General features: G+C 41.0%; 1 protein-coding gene across 1 annotated transcript; it reads right to left on the bottom strand.

The window, feature by feature from the left end:
- Positions 1–5,231: 5,231 nt before the first annotated feature.
- Positions 5,232–21,573, bottom strand: rpe65a (retinoid isomerohydrolase RPE65 a). The gene is made up of 14 exons (XM_084327952.1): positions 21,493–21,573; positions 18,296–18,378; positions 15,624–15,774; positions 15,336–15,443; positions 14,888–15,029; positions 14,586–14,733; positions 10,441–10,522; positions 9,869–10,001; positions 9,153–9,292; positions 8,650–8,779; positions 7,811–7,925; positions 7,143–7,237; positions 6,507–6,618; positions 5,232–5,862 (listed from the first exon to the last, which is right to left on the bottom strand). Exons 1-14 carry the CDS (start codon positions 21,501–21,503, stop codon positions 5,717–5,719), a joined length of 1,596 nt encoding a protein of 531 aa, XP_084184078.1. The 5' UTR covers positions 21,504–21,573; the 3' UTR covers positions 5,232–5,716.
- Between the last annotated feature and the right edge of the window lie 515 nt (positions 21,574–22,088).

A 22,088-nucleotide genomic window follows, 5' to 3' on the forward strand; every position in this document is an offset into this window, starting at 1 on the left:
TTGGCTGTATTAGAGGGTGGGAAAGCTGGCGGGGTGGGTCCGGGTCGTTGTAAACAGCGACTCCTACAGTTCGGTCGGGGCGCCTGCTCAGCGCGGATAGGATCTAAGGGGGGTAGTGTGATCCTTCCACACGTTACACCCTCTCAGTGAGAGTCCGCTTTGCCAGGTGAAAAGAAGCGGTTGATTGGCTAGACGTGTGTCGGAGGAAGCACGTGATAGCCTCCACTCTCCCAGACCGACTGTGGGGGGTAAGTGCGCAGCGACCAGGAAGGGGATTGGGAATTGGCATAACGACTAACATTGGGATGGGAGGAAAAAGGAGGGGGGGGGAATGTGATTGAAATCTTTCCATGTCGAGGGGAGGGATTAAAAAACACAACTTCCCTACTGCGTACAGTAGGAGCTGATCTTTGATCTACTGAGTGAACCTACTGAACAGTAGGTTCTAAAAGCAGAGTGTGCGTAATGGGGTTTGCTGCTGTCAGGTTGTGTTGGTACTGAAGGGTTTCCGGCATGGCAATCGATTACATTTCGGCCATTTAGAAATGTTTAGCAGATTTACTTGAGGTCTCAGCTGGCAACAATTAGAAAATGATCTTCTCCTTAATTAGGTCATATCATCTCCTCAACATGTTGTCAGTGTAGCACAGTAAGGGTCAAAGGTCCCCAGAATGGCTGAGGTTAATACCCTCTCCTGAGTTGGTCATTACAGCAAAATAATTGGTTTACACAAACGCGTTGCAGAAGTTGTCCAAGGTCCACGTTCATTCTAGTCGAGTAGAAGGCTTCTGTTTGATGGTAGTGTAGTGATCTACATTAGGCTCCATGGACGTAAACTTAAACTTAGACATTCATGTTTTCTATTCAACCATGACGGCTCCACTGCCAGTCTATGGGGAGGGGGGATGTCTCACTGTTTGAATTGTCACTGTGTTCAGGTTCAAATGTCTTACCATAAGAGGTGAGAACTAGCTGTCAGCCAATGTAAAGGGCTCATTTGTGCATGATGGGCAGGTGGATCAGTCTAAAGAAAATTAGGAATGCTTGCACACACTTATCTGATCCAGAGATTTGCACTTTACTTATAGGATAATAACGGAAACATTATATTAATATATATACCTATAACCTTGCACTATCTATATTATTTCTTTACTCTTTTTATTTTTCTTGCAATGCAAAAAGTCGAGGTAGAATTGATGATGCTTTTTGTCAATGCCGTCAGTGGTCACCCGTCACAATCCTGAACGTGTACTTCATGAGTTGTGTGATTTTGTAGTGTGACACTCTGGCTTGTTCTGCTCGTCTTGATCCTTTTGTGTGTGTGTGTTTTGTGTGTGTGTGTGTGTGTGTGTGTGTAAGTTAAGCGACAGAGGTTTGCTCCCAGCTTGGATGAGAGAAAAAGAAAGAAAAAAACACAAGATTTACAGAAGACAAACCTTCCTATGCATTTACTTGTGAATCTTCTCCCACAGTCATCATTGCTATTTTAATACACTGTATGATTTATTGTTTTGTTTGTTGCTCTCTTATTTTCTGCAGTGTAACAAACCTGGTTGCAGTGAATAATTTCCATTTGATTTGTGGCTTTGTTTGGTGATGCTGTAGCTATCTTTCTGTTACCATTTGTGTACCTACCTTTTTACATGTTTGTTGTCATTATTTTAGACTGTAATATGTATGTAGAACAACCACCATCGCTACCTTTTTACCTTCTACACTGGTTTTAGTCTCAACTATGCAAGCCTCTGTCCCTGTTACATTTCAGTGTGAGAAGTTCCTCTTACAGTGTGACATGTGTATCTGAGATAATAACTTTTTTTCTTGTTGAGCTTTCTTTTTGCAGTGTTTTTCAACTTTTTAGTTTAAACGTTTTGTTGGATTCTAAAAATTAATGTTATGTTAGGCATTTTTTTTGGAAGGCTTACAAGCCGCAATGTAATACAATTTAATAAATCGGAGCAGTAAGCTAAGCACACACATTTGGAATCAGTTTGACTTATTTCAAATATGTTATGTGAATATTTGGCCCATGGACAATAGTCTCAATTGCCCTGTCTCAAACCCGGGGAAGCGACTGTTTTGATTGGAGGATGAAGAAAAGAGGGTAGGGCTTGAGAGGTTAAATTAGGAATAGAAAGAATATAGGCTAATTCATCTCTGAACTGATTGTCTTTCTGATCTGTCAGTGTACCCTGCCCAGAGAAGAGTTCAAGAGTTGATACGGATCAAATGGATACTAAGTACATAGGCCAAAACACTTGTCATCAACAGTAGTGCATTGATTTGATTGATTGAAAATTGTATTAACAGATTGCAAAATGGGTACAATACAGTACAGCTCAATACACACAATTGTTAAGGGTGTGCAGACCAGAGAAAGACTTCGTATTGTTTACATCAGGGTTCCCCATTTTCAATTCATCACATGACATACAGATACAGTACTGTTACATCTCATTTATGACATACCAGATCTACAAATATACAGTACTGTTTATGAGTACAAAAAGAGTCTAAAAAGAGAGTATGTATACTGTATTTGAGGGGGAAGAAACTACATTGGCGGTGGGGGGGGGGGGGGGGGGGGGGGGGTGTTGGGTAGGTGGGGGGACTGTGCATTCGAGGTGGTTGGGTGGGAGGGGGGGGACTACATTGGAGGGGGTTGGGTTTGGACATTTACAGGGGCCAGTTCGAATTGCAGTCTCCCGTAGGTGCTCTTTGAGAGTGGTTTTGAAGGTGGGTAGTGATTCACATTCCTTTACAGCTGTGGGTAGGGCGTTCCACATTGATGTGGCATAATTGCTAAACGTGTTTAGTCCCTTGTTTGAGCCAAATCTGGGTTTAACATGATTTGTGGAGCTCCCTCTGGTGTTGTGGTTGTGGTATTCACTGACCTTTGTGAAGTATTTTGACATGTACATGGGTAACTTAGTGGTGTAGTGTATCTTGTAGACCAGGCCCATTGCAAGTTGACTCTGTCGTCTACTCTAAGCCATCCTAGGTTGTCAAAGTGGGCAGGGGTGAGGTCAAGTAGTAGTCTGACCAGTTGTTTTGTGATGTTTGTAATCTTGTTTTTAGCGCCTTTGAGGTGCTTTGGTACCATGAGGTGCAAGCATAGTCGTAGTACCCTTGAATGAGTGCTCCTGCCAGAGTCTTCAGGGTATTCTTGTTTACCAGAGAGGAGATCCGGTACAAGAATCTAGTTCGTTGGTTGACTTTTTTTTATTACATTGGATGCCATTTTGTCACAGGAAAGATTTGCCTCTAGGATGGAACCTAGGTATGTAATTTCATCTTTCCTTGTGACAATATTGTCACCCACTGTAACTGAGCCATCTGTCTTGCTGAGTTTGTTATTTGATCCGAAGACAATGGACTCTGTTTTGCCCATGTGTAATGATAGTTTGATAGCGAGCCTGATGCAGATTCTGCCGAGTTCTGAGCTGATGGTTTTTTCAACCTGTAACTTGTTCTTGTCAGAGACCAGCAGGGCTGAGTCGTCCCCGAACAGGAACAAGTTGCAGTCACAAGCTGACGACATGTCATTTGCATAAATTAGGAACAGTAACAGTCCTAGTATGCTTCCTTGTGGAACACCACAGCTCACTGGGAGGGGGGGGGGGGGGTAGAGTACCGTTTACCTCCACCCCTCCAGGTAGGATTGCATCCAGCTCACTGATAGACTATCAAAACCAATTGCTTTTAGCTTGTCAATCAGCATGACCATGTTGCAGTATTTGCCCACGTACACCTCTTGTTTGATGTGGTCATTCAAATAGAGAAGGCATGTGTCAGTGGAGTGGGATGTTCTGAAGCCAGATTGGAATTCGTAGATTTGATTTTTTTCCACAAGGTACTTTTCGACCTGTTCTTATACAATTTTTTCCATGACTTTCGAGATGGAGGTAAGAATAGAAACAGGGCGGTAGTTGCCTGGGTCCAATTTGCTGCCCTTTTTGTGCAGTGGGGTTACACTTGCAATTTTGAAGTCTTTGGGTACGTGTCCCTGTTTTATGTAGAGGTTTATTATGTGTGTGATGACTGGGGTGATGGCGGCTGCTGAGTCTCTGAGGAATTTGGAGGGGATATTGTCATGGCCAGTGGCTTTGTTAGGTTGGAGGGCACTAAGTTTTTTGTGTACCTCAGCTGTTGTTACCATTTATAGTTTGAAATCGTCTTTGCAGACCCCTAGGTTATTGTAGTAGGCTAGGATGTGTTCTACCCCAAAATGCCCTGAGTGGGAGGGTAGTTTATTTACCAGTGATGTGGCTATGTTTGTGAAGAAAATGTTTAAATAATTGGCCACATCCAGCTTGTCTGTGATGAGCGTGTTATCTGTCTTTATGTTTATGTTTGAAAATCTATTTTTAAGTTTTTTACTGCAGCCTAGTAATTTCCAACGTTCACAGGGTTTATTTTTGTTTTCCTCAGTTTTGTCATTGATGAAATCTTTTTTGCAGTTTTGATCCTGGAGTTTACGTCATTTCTTAGTTTGTTTCTTTGCAGTATGAGTTCAGTCACGTGGGGCTTGGAGTTCACTGCTGACTGCTCGAGCTTTTGGTAAGCTTTGACTGACTTTTACGAAACTCAGAGAATTTTCTGTCTCTGGTTTTCATAGTGGTCAATATTTCTGCTCAGCGCGATTTTTTACCCTGGTGGTTTAGTATCTTTGAGAATTTGGTTTTGAAACCAAGCCATGTTTCTTCAACTAGTGTACCACTGAGCTCTTCTGACCCTCAATAGCCCTGATAGTTCAGTAGAGGGCAGTACATTTCCTGATTATCTTGAGCCCAAATTTTGGTATAGTTGCCAACTTGCCACACATGCAAAATTATTTGTTTTTGTTTTTAGTTGGGAGGTCATGACTTAATATCTGAATAAAGTCTTTCACGACTTTCTATATAACACTCTGCTTTTACTGAAGTAATTAGTTACAACACGCCTTTTGGTTTCTCACGTAATTAATCGGCTTTGCAGATCAGCCGATCTGCATCGACTGGTAGGATTACAGTTGAGCAACTCTTGAGTGAAAACACGAGATTCTGTGGAAAGATTTAGTTGCGAAGCGCTACTGTAGGTAACGATTGTTAACGTACAGAAATATACCACGTTTTTAGAATACCTAATCAGATTTCATATGGCCAAACACATTTACATATCAAGAAGGTTTAACTGGATTGAGAAAATGTGCTTCAGGGGACACAGAAAATGAGCAAACAAATCCGTTTATTTCCATTGAAGGGTGTGAGATTAGAGTAAGCCTACAAAAAACCATGTCACCAGCAGGTCCATTAAAACATGTTACATTTTCCAAAGATGCTCAACCAACCCTGAATCAAAGTCTGTGCACAAAAGAGGACATAAGATTACGTTCGCTGATCAAGGTATGTTTCTCCTGACATGCAAATTAATTTGTCATTGTTTACTCTTCTGATGTTGAGTGACAGATGATACCTGGGAATGGTTGACTTTTCTTTATCAGAGTTGGGTTCAATTCACTCTCAATCCAGGCAGTTCACAAAGTGGATTTTCCTCCGAATTCAAACATTGAGACATTTATTCCTGAGAGGGTTGTGCTATCCAACCAGCATATACTCTGACAATAGATTCTCTATCAGATCAGATGAAAACTACAATTTCTAGTTTGAGTTGTCGAACTGAAAGGGAGTTGAGTGCGACCCCCGGTGTTTATGCCCTCTGACGAATGGCACGTTTAGGGTTTGTACATCCCATGGAAGGTGACGGGCATGGAGCACTCCACCTCCGCCCTGGCGATCTCAGACAGGTCCTTGGCGTTAAGGATGAGGAGATATCCAGGTCTTTGGGAACCAGGGGCCACCACGATGGTTAGCAGCACACCTGCAGTACAAGACTTTTATTAGAAAACCACTGACACTACATGAAATCATGAATGACAACTAATAGAGACACTAATAACATGGCAGGATCATCGAACATTGCAGTAGGCTGAACAGTTTAATAATTGCTCTTGTTCTGAATATACAGCTTTTAAAGACTTTCTTCATTCTGTTAGCGGTCCCTCACTAGTTCAAAGTCAATGTAGCTCAACCACAGAAGAATGATCTCTCTCTCTCTCTCTCTCTCTCTCTCTCTCTGTGGACAACCTTGCCTCCAAGTTGCGACAGAAAATTGGCTTCCTATACAGAAACAGAACCAGCTTTTTAGTAGGAAGAGAGTTGTTGAAGCAGTTTTCTTATCAGTCCTGGACTATGGTGATGTAATTTATAGGCATGCTGCGGCCTCAACCCTTAAATCCTTGGACTCTGTATATCACTCTGCCCTCCGATTCATCACTAATGAATGATAGATACGACACTCATCACTGTCTTTTATGAGAAGGTTGCTTGGTCCTTGTTCATTTGAAACTTTTTTACACTTGACTGTAAACGAGGGAAACCTCAGTTGCCTTTTGAGTTTAAATAAAGGTTTGAAATGAAATATATGAAGTAATTCAAATATTGTATGTGTTGATATTGACGTACCATCGTCCTCATCCACACCGCCAGGCGTCTGCACAAACAGAGGCTCAGAGGGGTAGGAGTCGGGCTCCTGCCACACCCAGGTCTCCTTGGTCTTCACGTTCAGCTTGCAGACCTACAGGTGGACACACATTCAAACAGCCCTATGAGTTCTGTACACGGAACCAACCATGCGCCATGGCGGATCTCAATCTACTCGGATCATCACTAGACCCGGGTCAAGACAAGTAGTATTTGCGATGAATTCTAAGTATTTGTTTTATCCTGCCTCTTGGTGTGGCAGGTGGAGAGGGTTTCCCCTTCAGAAGAAATACAGTGCCAGAGAGTTTAGACGGGGAAAGTATTTGAAAGTCAGTTACAATACTAATCACAAGGGAGTATTTGACCGTAAATGTAGTATCTATTTACTATGATGGACAACCTGACACAATCGAAATTGTCCTGAAGTGGTAAAACCCAAAACAACTACCGGTAGTATAAGCCCAACCCATTTGGTAATTAAAACAAAATACAAAGACATATTTTAAGCTCCTAATTGACCCGTCTTAAACCCTGTCCTGAGGGAAGCAACAGTTGTGATTGGAGGATAAAGAAAAGAGGGCGGGGGCCAACGTGACATGGCTGGCGGCAGCTACGTACCCTGTCAGGGATGAAGTGGTTGAGACCCAGGCCGTAGGCGTACGTGTAGTTCTTCCCACAATGCCTCTCATAGTTGATCTGGGGGAACTCGAAGGCTAGCAAAATAATGGAAGATCAACAACAATACTGCAAATATTTCCGGCATTTATTTGAAAACCAATTGAAGAATTCAACCGAATTCTTGGAACCATATAAGTTAAGTCCCTTTTCCATTTATTTTCTTGTGTGAATATTCTATTCCTCTACCATCTTAACAATGAATCAACACAACACTCCACCTTATAGTCTTTGGATAATGAAATGTGATTATTCATATACTTATATATCATACTTTCTGGAAAAAAGGTCACTTGTATGGTTTTCTTTTGTCTTAAGGACTCGCACTCTTTGTCTTATCATGAGTGCATATTGTGGTTGTCGGTGTGTGTGTGTGTGTAACAGGGACAACTCGCCCCTGCCACGACTTGGACCATGCCTTGAGTGGGAGTCGAACCCCAGGCGTCCGCACTGCGGGCGACATCACAAACCGCTGCGCCAAGAAAGGAATTCCCTTCTAAGCGCTCAGTTTGGATGCCTCTGGGGAGTGAGTTTTACTTCCATGTACCGTAGACACACTGTCCAGGTACATATCCGTTACATGTGGGTGGGTGACTGTGCTGTGCTGTCACCTTGACGAGGCCCAGAGAACAGAACCTCAGGCTCCAGCCAGATGGTCCCATCGGAGTGCATCGTGGCTGTGGCTGTGGTGTACGGCAGGCTGATCAGGTTCTTGCCCTGCTCCTCCTGCATAACAGAGTTAGTGTGTGAGAGCGTGCATGTTTGTGTGTGTGTTGTGTATGCCTTTTATATTTCAGTTTCTTGCTCCATGTCTGCATGGCGTGTGTTTTTAACACCTTGATTGATTGATTGATTGATTGATTGATTGATTGATTGATTGATTGATTGATTGATTGATTGATTGATTGATTGAAAACTTTATTAACAGATTGCAGGATGGGTACAATACAGTACGGCTCAATACAAAACAACTGCTAAGAGGATGCAGACCAGAAAAATACTTTCGTCTTGTTTACATCGGGGTCCCCCATTTTCAATTCATCAAGACATTTATGACATACAAGACATACAGATATACAGAACTGTGTAGTAAAAAGAGATCATAAAAAATATATACATCCAAAGGGGAAGAAACTGTACATTGACACTTGTACAGCCCTTTGGTCAATGATGGTTGTTTAAAAAAAAATTATTCATTTGACTTGATACTGCACAGAGAGATGGGAGAATACAGAAGTTGAGAGATGATTTCCATGGGAGGTTACTTGGGTTGTGCTATTGTCCCATTTCACTGTTACGTTGACAGTTATATGTAAACAGGAAGCATCTTGAAAACAACAAGAGCTGTGTTCAAATATCTTTAGCCGTTTCTAAATTATAGCCAATGTTGTATATATAAACAACACATGAGAACTAAAAGAGAGAGAGAGCAACACTGAATATGACTCACCTTGTGGATGTCCAAGGGGATGACGTATCTGCGCACCTCAGGCTGAGGGGCCATCATGGCTGCCTTCTTCACCTCCTCCCAGTTAGCTCTCAGGTTGGCCAGCCAGAGGTAGTTGTAAACAAACTCAAAACTACAAGACAGGCAAGGATCAAGATCAAGAACAACATGAATATTCTTGTAGTCAGCGGGTATCCTTGTAGTAAAAACTGCTATGATGTAGGGCTGGGCAATATATCAATATTTATCATGTATCTGTGTTGTCTGAATTCATGCAAAAAAATAAAAATAAAAAATGACTTCTCAAATATTTGTGAATGTCAATAGAGAATTACACTGTATTACACAGCATTACCATGCAGTCCAATATGACGAATCAGATATTGACATCAACAAAAGTCCTTCAGAATATCGTGATTTCTTTCCCCATCGCCCAGCCCTACAATTGCATGTCACTCTTAAAGAAAGTGTGTTGATTGCAACAAGTAGCCTCTTCAGTTAATTACCCTTTCCAGGCGCACACATCGACCACAATGAAGCCACTGTCCTCATAGGTGTTGATGTGATGGAAGAGGCCGATGGCGGCCCCCTTGAACTTGTGGTCAATGTACTCTCCAGGGTCCTTCCTCGCTATGTGGAACAATGTCTGTGAAAGGCAAAGCAGATATTATACTGGGACAGTGGCATGATGCTAGATTATGATGATGTGAGGGTTTATAATGGTGCAGAACATGTCCTGTCAAAGTCTGAACCGACATCCTCTCGTTCCCAATAATAATTATTATAGATTGTATTTGTAATGCACTTTTTGTTCACTAGGATCCCAAAGTGCTACAGGGTTAAAACATAGTTACAAAATGTTTAATAATTATTAATAATAATAAAATTTAATAAAATACAGAATAAAAATGAAATAGAATAGAACATAGTTAAAAACATAGAATAAACAGAACATTTAAAACAACAGCACAAGAAAAAAAAAGTTAATCACAAGAAAAAGCTAGCAATCAAAGGCCTTTTGAAATAAGTAGGTTTTCAGGCCTGCTTTAAAAGAGTCCAGGCTCTGTGGTGCCCTCAGTTGGATTGGGAGGCTGTTCCACAGGCGTGGTGCAGCCGAGCAGAAGGCTCGGTGCCCCATGGTGCAGAGCCTGGTACTGGGGACCCGAAGGAGCAGGCTACCTGCAGATCTGAGGGTATGGGTGGAGGATTGTGGAGTTCTTACCCCTTGGGTCTCATTGGACTCAAAGCAGTCCATGTAGTTGGAGCCTCGGATACTCCAAGCACTCAGGAACTTGAGCAAGTTGATTTTCACAGGCGTCTCCACGAAGACAAAGTAGTTCTCTGACATGCCGAAGCTGACATTGGTAACGAGAGCACAGCAGAATCGGAATCAGAAATCAGAAATCAGAATAAAAAAAAGGCTTTATTGCCAAGTAGTTTACATATGTACAAGGAATTTGATTTTGTCGTTTTTGGTGCGACATTACCGGACAGACAATTACGGTAGAATAAATTTAAAGGTAGAATAAAATTAAAATGGAATATAAACTAAATTAAGATAGAAGCACAATATAATAGAATACAATTATAAAATAAAAATAGGCCAGGGCTGTACAATTGTGCACGATCTGGTCAAGTATAAGTCAGGTCAAGTATAAGTATAAGACCTATGAAAACATAGGTAGGCAAACAGTGCTGTAGTCACACAAACAAATATCATAGGATGTCAATTAGATGCAACTAGTTACTTAGAACTCAGGCTACTGACACAGCTGTATTCTTTATATCACAGACCTGTGCACGTAGGAGGGTTTGAACCTCTCAGCACTGGGGAATTGAACCACCACCTTGGACTTCTCAATGGGGTCAGACTTGTCTGAGGACAAAGGGGGAAATAATTGTGATATCAGAAACAAGCATCACATTTTAGTTTCTTTGGGTCCTATCTGAAAGTGTAGATAATCCGTTATATTATCGTATTGTTGTGATAGTATTAGATAATCAACTCGAAATCTAAACTTCATCCAGCTCTCTTTAGAATGTATTTTTATTTTTTGTATCCACTTTTTCTCCTCATTTTTCTATTTTCCTCCCATCCCAATTTCGCTGTTTCCAATTCTCCCCTCCCCTGTCTTGAACGTTGCTCGCATATGCCCCCCACAGGTCGGTCGTAGGGAAGATAGAAGCCCTCCGGTACACGAGGAGGCAGCCTGTCACATCTTTTCACCTGCCAGCATGGACTCTCATTGGCGAGGTGTAACGTGTGGGAGGCTCACACTACCCCCGCTATTTCCTGTCTCTGCTGTGCAGGCGTCCCCCAACCGACCTGTAGGAGTCGCTGTCCACAACGTCCAGATTACCACCCATCGACTTCCACCCGCTGGCTCTGCCAATTGAGCCAGTATATGACTGCTGGCCCAAGCCGGAGGCAACGCCGACAGCCGGATTTGAACCCGGTGTCTCTTGCGTTGGTGACGAGTGCAATGTCCGCTGCGCCACCCAGCCGCCTCTTTAGAATGTATTTTATAAGAATGTCGAAACACACTGGGAATCATTCACTGCCCTGGTTATGGTGTAAAGTGTGAATGCAGCTCAGTTTGGATTCTGAGATCCATAGGGATTAGAGGGGACTTTGCTCCCTCTAATTGGAATTCATTAAAATATTAGTATCTCACGTGCCAAGTAGATACTATTACATCCAATTTCATTTTAATGTATTTGTCTGTTATGAGACTTTTCTTGTATAATCATGTAGCGTAAAGACAAGCTTAGAACATGAAGACATGACCACCTGGGACACATTACAATATAAACGCAGTTGAGACAACATATTGACAAGACACTGTGACAGATCTCCTCCCCCCTCCTTTGGATACGTGAAGGATGGGAGATACGTCCGTCACGGAAGGAGTAGAGTCACTTAGGTAGCTGATTAGTACTGATAGAACACACCTGCACAGCATTAGTCACACACACTAGCTGATTAGTACTGATAGAATTCACCAGCACATAATTAGTTGACACACATCTCACGTGCACACACCAAGTCCCACACAGTACATTAACTCATTCAACGCCAGACCCGATGATAGTCGGGTTAACTCGCCGACCGTTCAGCGCCAATCACGAGTATAGTCAGGTTTTAATCGTTATTTCTTTTATTAGCGATATCCATTCATTTTCATCCATCCAGCCTGGAATGGTGTAGTTTATTTTCTGGGACGATTCGAGCCGTGCGGGTGGGGTTTAAATACTCAGGTGAGGTAGGTCTATACAACGATGGCATGGAACAGTAACCCCGCCCGCCCGCCCATATGTAACGGTCGGTAATGTGGTAGGGACCTCCACGAGCAGTATTTGGAATGGCGATCAGATAATTGGATTATTTCTTCTGCATTACATTAGATACAAGGTAAGAACACTATATATAAATTTGATCGTTGATCTGATATTTATTTCTACCCCGATCGACGCTGTCTCTGTGTGTGTGTGTGTGTGTGTGTGTGGCTGTGTGCCATTGGGTGCAGGAGGTGGGGGGGGGGGGGGGGCACTGCGGTCCAGGGCTCTTTTCATTCTTGCACGAGGAAGGATAATAATGATGATCTAGCGTTGATTTCAGGAAGATTCGATAATCAGGCGAAAAATGACCGTGTTTAGTGTATTCCACTAAAGGGCTATTATCGCGTCTTTTCCTGGAATTACTAAGAATCACCAAAACTATACTTATGTACAGATGAGTACAGATCCGTTTTGTACATGTTGACTGGAAGCAACTCACTGATAATCGACGGGTGTATTAGACCCATAGCTATAATTTAAGATATATTTTAAGCACTCGCAAATCTCGCAGTCCCCCCATTGATTAAAGCGGTGGCGTTCTTGCGCACTTAAGCGATGGCACAGAATGAGTTAAAGGGGACATGTCTTGCTATTCCTTGCACTATTTGGGCAACTTTACACAATTCCTGTGAGTCTATGGAACACATCTGTAAAGTCTTTTTCAAAAAAAATCATTGTTTTATATTTTTAATCAAGTACTCAAAAGCAAAATTTTACGATTTCAAGCTGTTTGGGCTGGGCTCCGCCCATAAGCACTTTGAGTGACAGTCACCCACACAGCGTGATACATACGAGAGAGAGCGAGAGAGAGAACGAGCGAGCGAGAGAGGGAGAGAGACAGAGACAGACAGAGAGAGGGAGAGAGGAGAGATGCGTCCCGAAAACACACACACACAGTTGGGTTTGTGTGTAAATGGCTCCGAGACGAGTGACAGAGAGAGAGGAGAGATGCGTCCCGAAAACACACACACACAGTTGGGTTTGTGTGTAAAATGGCTCCGAGACGAGTGACAGAGAGAGAGAGGAGAGATGCGTCCCGAAAACACACACACACACAGTTGGGTTTGTGTGTAAATGCTCCCGTTGCTCCATATCCCTCTCTCCCTCTGCACCCGCGCAACCCGTTTGAGGAAGTAATTCCACTCGCTCTGTTGTTGAGCGATGTGGGCGGTGACTACAACCAGTGCCTTATTCACGTCAGCAAAACAGTCAAATCAGAACGGCTTAGTTGAGTGAGGGAGGATCTCGTGAACTCGAGACTAGACTGATGAGTCAAAATGAGGATTAGCGACACAGACCACATTGATATAATCCCCCATTGCTAGGAAACAATGCTAAACACTTGAAAAGGCCATTTATAAGACACGGGACCTTTAACACTAGGATAGAGAGGAGTGAGTTGAGCAGAGTAAGGAGTTGGAGTTGTGGTATAGAGAGAGAGAGATTCAGATTCAGAGTTGCGATGGTGAGAGGTAGTGGAAGGTGAGGAGAAAGCGAGATAGGTGTTCTTTGTGTACTGGACCCTGGACTGGCTGAGATTCCCCCTTGTGTACTGACCCTGGACTGGATGACTACCCTGAATTGTGAACAATTCCTTTTTCTGTCGGCGAGCCTGCTTTGTGTTTATTGACCCCCGGACCGGATCACGACCATTCTATGGCTTTTCCCCTCTGGATTCTACCTTAAACTCAATAAAAATGTGTATTTATTGATATTGCTCTTGTGTGGACATTCACATTTGTTTGTATTTTAACCGTGGCGAGCCTGTATCCTATCAGGTTCGTCACAACACATACACAGTCATTAGTGTCCATTGTTAATCAGTCCAATAGATGAAGGTTTTGTTTGCTCTTGCTGTCCTGTAAAGTGGAAGTTTGATGAATTGAGTAATTCATATTGGCTGTTGGTTGACAACTGTTTGGGCGCTAAACCAGGAGAGAAACCCAAAGGTGAGAATGTTTTCTATGAAGGTTTAAAAAAAAATGTAATGCTGAGATTGAATTGGCGGCAGACCCGGCCCAAAGCCTTTATGGGGCCTGAAGCAGAATTAGATTTAGGGGCCTCCCACTGCCTTGATGCAGCCGTCACTATTGACTATTGTCATTGCTTGATAATTCACACACCTACAGCTCCCGAGCTAGTGTTTTGTATTCTTTGTGTGCTTGTTTTATTTGTACCCTGCTGTCTTTCTAAAAGCTGTATACTCATATAGATTTTTGTCTAATAAAAAAAGGTTATATTAGCTAGCCAGCCCATTCACATAATATTGCGTTTTTGTATGATTACCATTGATATACCGGTAATATATCACAAAAAAACATCTCACTCTCTGGGGGGCCCTCTCGTGGCCACGGTAACAGCTGCTCAGTTTGCTTATGTGTCGGGCCGGCCCGGATTGTCGGTAAAGGCGGGGCATGAGGTCTAATGAGGTTATGATCAGGGTTAAGGTAGTGGGTGGGTTAGTTAGAGATAGCTGTTAGTAATAATTAAATACTGTATAGTGGTGCTGCTTCCGGTTTCCCTCCACAGCTGAGGCACCTGTAACGAGCTATGTGTACAGTACAGTACAGTAACAGTACTAAGTCAGTGCCGGTCCCAACCTTTCTGTGTGGGCGGGATCCTGACAATGTTGTAAGCCAGCGTAGCTCCCTTCCCCATGCAGTTTCCAATGTTGAACACGGTTCCATCACTCTCAATGTGTGGGTGAGCTGTCACTCCATTGATGTTTATATAGTTGCACATATCAACCTGCATGAAGAACACAATACATTTGAATTTTACTCTACATGCTTTGTTTATTAAAAGAAAACCAAAAAAAACATAATTTAAAGGGGGAACACCACTGTCCCAATTCATTGTCTAGGGAGCAGTACGTGAGGTATTCACAGGATACTTGATGTACCTTTTTCATTGTTTCAAGGGTTTCCACGTTGACTTTAGTGATGAAGTTGGTTTCTGTGACTGCATAGAAATCCTCACCAATGGGGTAAACATTCACCAGGCAGTTGTCTGTCACCTCAACACCCTGGAAGTAGGAGAAGAACCTGCACACAGAGAGAAATAGAAACACATAGTTTTATAATAATAATATAAATAATTATATTAATATTATAATATAATAACAGTATGATAATGATGAGCATTACTGAGACAGATGTAATTCTAGGCATTTAAGGGTTCCATATTGTAATTCTAGGCATTTAAGGGTCCCATATTTTAATCTCTTTAACAATTATAATATATCTCCTTGGAATCTATGGAGAATCTTTGATCCCCCAGACAAAATTATGTCAATCCAGTAGGCGGCCATCTTTATGCACCTGACCCTCAGTTATTTAATTGTTACAAACCTGGAGAAAATGTTTTTGCAGGGATCAGGATAGGCAAAGGTGCCAAACTCTGTGATCACCACACGCTTCTCTGTGATGGCTCTCACGTACGCATCTGTTTTCACAAACCTACATGTGGGGGAGAGATGCGAATTACTGTCAGTGAAAATTACTGTGACTCAAAGGCAGTTGAGTGATTCATGTCTAGAAATCTAGATATGACCTCCTTCAATCAAAGGCTACCCGTAACAACAAATACTTCTCACTCACTCCTAAAAAGCGAAACAAAACAAAACATTTTGCTCTTACTTGCGGAAGTAGGTGACCTTCCCATTCTTGAAGTCAAATTTGTGCATCAGGGCCTGCCCGTCGAAGAGATGGTAGAAGGGCTCATCTCCCACCTCAAACAGGCCAGGTCCGAGGCGGAGGAGACTCCCCTTCAGAAATGAAGGAATTCTACCTGTGGAAAACAGAAAACAAAGGTTGATTAAAGGCCAACTTGCAGGTTAAACCCTACTCTTCAATTATGGGTAGTTTACATCATTGGTATCTAATTTCATTATTTATTTTTTTCCATTTGACGCCGGAAATGCCACTCAGAAAGGGTTAAAAAGGTCCATGCACGAATAACATGCACAGAGCCAATCTAAAAGCTTATCAGCTTATAATGGCTATGATCACGGAGCACTAGTGTTAGGTGAAACAGATACTAGCTCCTCGGCTAGTAGTAACAAGAAGGCTCTGCTTCTGCCACTACCTGCTGTGACTCTCAGAGCCCCTGCTGCCCTGCACCTTGTGTGACGTCATCATTAAGATGACACACGCACGCTATGAAACATGGATTAAAATATGCATGTGCGTGGAGGTTGTGGTTTGGTCGACAAAATGTTTGATAAAAACGCTAAAACTGGGTCAATTTCGATAATTTTTTTCCCCCTCTTCATGAAAGTCAGCGTTGGCCTAGTCACATTGTTTATTGAACAAAAATACAACCTGCAAGTTGGCCTTTAAATATAACGGATGTTACAGCAGGAATTTCCGAACCTTTTAGCAAAGGTGGCCCCCTATTAAGTTGGAAAATCCCTGTGACCCCCAACATTTAAATCAATTCAAACGTTTGTGTCTCTCACATTGTTGGCTTCTGATATTTACTCTTTAGCACAAGTACAAAAAGCAGCTGGCAACAGTTATTTGGGTCAAAATGATGACCACATTATTTACTACAATCCTTTTACTTGGATTAGGTATTTGGGGACCCAAAGGTTGAGATGGCCTGTATAAATGTTTGTTTGTTTGTTTATTTACACATATAAAAACAATTACATATATAATACAATACAATCCACAAAGGGATGTGTAGGAGACCTGCCTAAAAACCCTCTAGGGGCTTGCATGTGGCATTCACCAGGAAGCAAAATTACACTGATATTATATCAACATAAACTATAACCCCCCCCAAACAAACACACACAAGGAACATTCATTCACAATACACACAAGCAGGTCTACATATAGACACCGAAGCAGGCACCCATGTCATACGATTTCAGGTATAGAGTAAACAATGACAGGAAGAATATATAATAAAACAAAAATACAATAACAAAATACAACAAGCCATCAGACCACAGTTTGTAAAGGGAGCCCATATGGGAAATATTGGTGGTCTAGGAGATGAGATTTCAGTGCTCTTTTGAACTTGAGAAAAGAAAATTCCAAAATATGTGGAGGCAAAGAGTTCCACAACTTTTACCCTCGGTACTGGTAGTGTAAACAAAACTGAGATTGGGGTAATTATGAATTTGGTGATTGTGGGCAAACATGTCATGAAAAAAAGGGGGAAGGGCTCTGTTTAAAGAACTATACACAAATAAACCAGTCTGAAGATGATGCACTTGATAAACACTGAGTATACCTAACTTATGGAATAGGCTGAGAAGAATGACTTCGTTGTACACAGCTGATTATTTTTAGAGCTTGTTTCTGCAGACGGTATATGGGCTCAAGTTTTGTCTGATGAGTATACCCCAAACTAAATTGCAGTAATTGATATGGGTAAACCATAGAGTAATATACAGTAACATTGTGGCAACCTCAGTGCTCAACAAGTGACGTGCTTTTCTAAGAATACCAATACTCTTGGCCATTTTTGTAGATATGGCTGTGATATGAGGTTTCCATGATAGGGATTCATCAATCAAGCAGAACACCAAGGAATCGTGTAGAACACACCCTAGCTATGGGGATGTCATTGATCACTACTTTAGATGAGGAGTTAAAAATCACAGATTTGAGACCCAAATAAAATTTATTTGTTTTTTTAATGTTTAGTGATAATTTGTTGCATTTAAACCAAATTGATAGTTTGTTAAGTTCTTCATTTAAGACCCTAATGATGGTATCAGGATCTTTATGTGAATAGAATACACTTGTGTGATCTCATCTGCAAATAAAATTTTCGACAGCCTGTCTGAGACGTTGGGGAGGTCATTGATATAACAAAAATAGCAAAGGCCCAAGAATTTAACCTTTGGGCAGACCGCAAAGTAAAGGAAGAAAAGGAGAATTGATCCCATTAGGATACAGACTGATCTCAGTCTATCTTTAAGGTAACTGGTGAACCATAGCAGTGCATTGTTTTTTATTCCAAGATGTGAGAGCTTCTGCAGGAGGATAATGGTGATTGACTGTATCAAATGCCTTTGATAAATCTAAAAGAAATACCTATAGTGTTTTCCTTTCAGTGGATAACCTGAATACCTTTGGGTTGAGATGGCCTGTATAAATGTTCAGTTTGTATTCCTTGCCTTCAGTGGTTTAGAATAACAAGAATGTCTTGTGTTATACAACAAAGCAAGGAGACTAGTTACCTAAGACTCATTTCCTGAGAGGGGATTAATACCTGATCCAAGACTTAAAATGAAAGAAAACTATGTTCTTATGTGACTGGAATGTCCACGTGTGAGAGGGTGCCAACGAACCTGTCACTATTGCTGGAAGAGGTTCAGACAGCTCCTCACATGTCTCAAAGATCTTCTTGTATCCACCAGCTGGGTGCTCGAATCTGTTACAGAGGTCAACCAGTGAGTGTTAGAACAAGTACCATTTTGTTTTTATTTTACTAAAGTAAAAAGTTGAAAATCAAATACCCTGATAGATTAGTAATCTGGTGTAATTTTTCCATCCAAAGTTCTGCATAAATGTAAATGTTAAATAACCTGATATCAAATGTACTCAAGTATGTAAACATACTCGGTCAACATAATGTTCTCATAATTTGGTACAAAGACCTGTTCTATTTTTGATCCATTCATCTCTATAGGTTGAGCATTGGGGGTCCTGCTGGCTGCCCTGATGAAGTTGACTGGCTCAAAGTTAAAAGGATTTGTATGAAAAGCTGTTGCAATTAACTTCACAAAATGTCACTGCAGGTACTGTATTACAAGAACATTTAATAATGGAGTAAGATATGTGCTTTGTAAGTTAAATTAATATGTAAATACTCAAGTACAATATACATTATTTTAACCTTTATTTGCAGGCTAGCATGCTCTTTTTTTATGCCCTGCTTCACACTCAGTTCCACACATTCACACATGGGAACTCCCCCAGTAAAACTCCACTGGAGCAGTTGGGAGTTAAGTGCCTTGCTCAAGGGTATCGAACCGGCGACCTTCTGGTCGCAAGCCCGCTTCTCTGACCTTTAGGCCACCTTGAGTAAATGTAAATACAGCACTTCAGTGCACAGTGTACAGCAGTACTTAACTTTCCATCCCAGCTTCCAGTTATTCCATCAAGTGTGTCAAAACCCATCAAGTGTGTATTTCGGTGTATAAAAAAAGGTTATGAAACCCTCAAGGAATGTGAGAAATCATTAAAAACCTGTATTTTCATCTAGTTCCTGTTGTGTTTGCACAGCTGTTGGGTCAAAGAATTTGACTTTGAACTTAAAGGAAAACTCCAACATTTTGGGAAATTAGCTTATTTGCCATCTACCCTGGAGTTAGACAAGAAGATACATACCTTTTTCTTCTCTGTGCATGCAGTAGGAGTAGGAAGACATTGGGAACATAGGCTAATGGAGGAACCTACTTCCAGTGACTGACGCTAAGCTAGGCTAACTAGGCTAGTGTCTTCCTACTCCTACTGCATGCACAGAGAAGAAAAAGGGTATGTATCTTCTTGTCTAACTCCAGGGTAGATGCCAAATAAGCTAATTCCCCAAAATGTTGGAGTTTTCCTTTAAATCCTCCAGGAGCATTAAGTAGGTATATTATGCTACAAATACACAAAGCTTGCAAACCACTCTGAAAGTCACAGGATGTCAAAGAGATGCCAAATTATAGAAACGAGGAATGGGGTAAATTAAATTAAGTTCAATTCAATTAAGTTCAATTCAATTAAGTTAAATGAAGTTCAATTAAGTTAAATGAAGTTAAATGAAGTTCAATGAAGTTCAATTAAACCTGTTCCACCCGACGGGACCGGTACCGTTCCCGAAATGGCATCTGGTCATAAATCAATATTTTTCAGAGTGTTGTATAAAAGTTGCGATTTAAATTTCAAACGTATTCAAGTATTAACATCGCTAACATGTCACAAAAGCATGTAGAATGTATATTATCATTAATACTTTAGTTTAGCAATAGGTTAAAAGTGTCATTAGATAGATTAAACTTTTCGATTTGGTGAAGTCTATTCCGAGAGGGCGACCATTTTGGAAATTTTTAATCATGGGAATTGTAGTTTTTTGCTGCCATTTTGTAATAGACATCGCTAGCTGTCGATCAGCGTTGGAATTTTTCCGAACTACACTTCCTGAAGGGATCTATGGGGTTCAAGGTTCATAGTTCTGTATGAATTTGTTTAATAACTCTTATTATTCAGGATAATATAACACAAAAGGTAAAGTTTTTGACAAATATTGAAAGGCTTTCAAGTTTCTCTTCCCTATTGTTAACATGTAGGAGAAATTAGATCTGAAATTAGTTTCAAAACGGTTGTACTGTGGGGAAAATAAAAAAGTACAGTAGATTACAGTAGATTTCATTATCTGTTCTTATGCATGCCTGGTGATACTAAAACCAAATTGAACTCGGGCATTTGAAAGATAATATATATATATATAAAAATGTGCGAATTGGCTATAATTAAGGTAATTTATAAGCTTCTTCTATATTCTATAATAATATTTCAAATTGCATTGGTCCGGATGGGAGAATTCAGTACTGCATCTACAGAACCTTCGGTTTAATCATCTTCCCTTTATTAATTTCCTTAGATTTTTTGTACACATGATCTCAAGAGGGTACTGAACGAGATCAGTGGCAGTTTTTAATGTTTGATCATTATTAGCATGGTGTTATTCACTGTCAAAGATGCAAAGAAAAATCATAATTCATATTCTCCTTTGTTTCATCACAATTTACGCAAGCCTAGTAATAGACACAATATTTCTGACACTGTGAATACATTCCCTGAGGTCCATAGATGTCCCTAGATAGAATAATATGCAAATGGCCTTGTACAAGTGGAGCAATATTCCATTTACCTAGGTATATATTTTAGGCGGAAATATTAAGTTCAATTAGTCTTCCTGCCGAGCAATTGCTGATACATATGGATACGGATACATATGCACAAAAGAAGAAGAAGAAGAAGAAGAAGAAGAAGAAGAAGAAGAAGAAGAAGAAGAAGAAGAAGAAGAAGAAGAAGAAGAAGAAGAAGAAGAAGAAGAAGAAGAAGAAGAAGAAGAAGAAGAAGAAGAAGAAGAAGAAGAAGAAGAAGAAGAAGAAGAAGAAGAAGAAGAAGAAGAAGAAGAAGAAGAAGAAGAAGAGAAGAAGAAGAAGAAGAAGAAGAAGGAAGAAGGAAGAAGGAAGGAAGAAGAAGAAGAAGAAGAAGAAGAAGAAGAAGAAGAAGAAGAAGAAGAAGAAGAAGAAGAAGAAGAAGAAGAAGAAAAAAAACAGCAAAAGAAAACAGATATTGCATCACATCAGTCAGTAGAGGACAGCATGCTCTGTATGGATAATAATAGCTTTAAATTTGTAATTTCCCATGACAAAATCTGTTGCTGTACTTTTTTATCAAATATAATATTGTGGTAAGTTAATTCATCACAGTAGCCAGTAGTAGGAGAATGATTTGAAGCGGGAACAGGTGAAATACATGATGAACTCACCGGCTGACCATGGTTCCTCCTTGTTGTTGGAACACACACACTCACACACACACACACACAGGTAGCTTCTGGTCACTTCTGAACTGGAAGTCTGGGGTCTCCCTGTATTTATGGTACTTATACATATTGTCCCTCTCCCCTGTCACTGCAAAGAATGACTTAACTCATTCTCCTGACCAATCGTGTCCCACGGCGAACAAAAATCCCATTGTCCCAATATCCTTAGCCGGCTGACTGGCCACCCTACTGAAACCGGATTTACTGCTGTGAATGTTACAAAACCACAACTCTCTCTAGCAAATGTTTTGCAACAGTACATGTGACTGTTACGTTGCATGTTGTCCACCGATTTAAACTTAGGGTGAGTTGCAATGGCATATTCCATGGTATTCGTCTCGGCCAATAAAAACTGAGGTGATTTTGCAATGGAAATACGTTGAATAGTTGAGAGTATATGTACCACTTGAATCAATAGCCATGGCTTTTAGGCCTACAAGTGTTAATTGTTTATCTATGGTGACTCTGGGACTGTGTAGTGTTTTTTGAGGAAAAGTGCACTGAGGAAAAGCAGGAGTAGACAGTCTATTGAGACCATG

This window comes from Notolepis coatsorum, assembly GCF_963971535.1.
Source record: "Notolepis coatsorum genome assembly, chromosome: 13".
In the NCBI taxonomy this organism is placed as follows: Eukaryota; Metazoa; Chordata; class Actinopteri; order Aulopiformes; family Paralepididae; genus Notolepis; species Notolepis coatsorum.

Bases quoted from the DNA above. Each gene is read 5' to 3' on its own strand.
- rpe65a (XM_084327952.1), bottom strand. The intron at 15,444-15,623 runs GTAAGAGCAAAA...CCCCACATGTAG, and splicing joins AAGGTCACCTACTTCCGCAA to GTTTGTGAAAACAGATGCGT. The intron at 14,734-14,887 runs GTACATCAAGTA...TTCTTCATGCAG, and splicing joins CCCTTGAAACAATGAAAAAG to GTTGATATGTGCAACTATAT.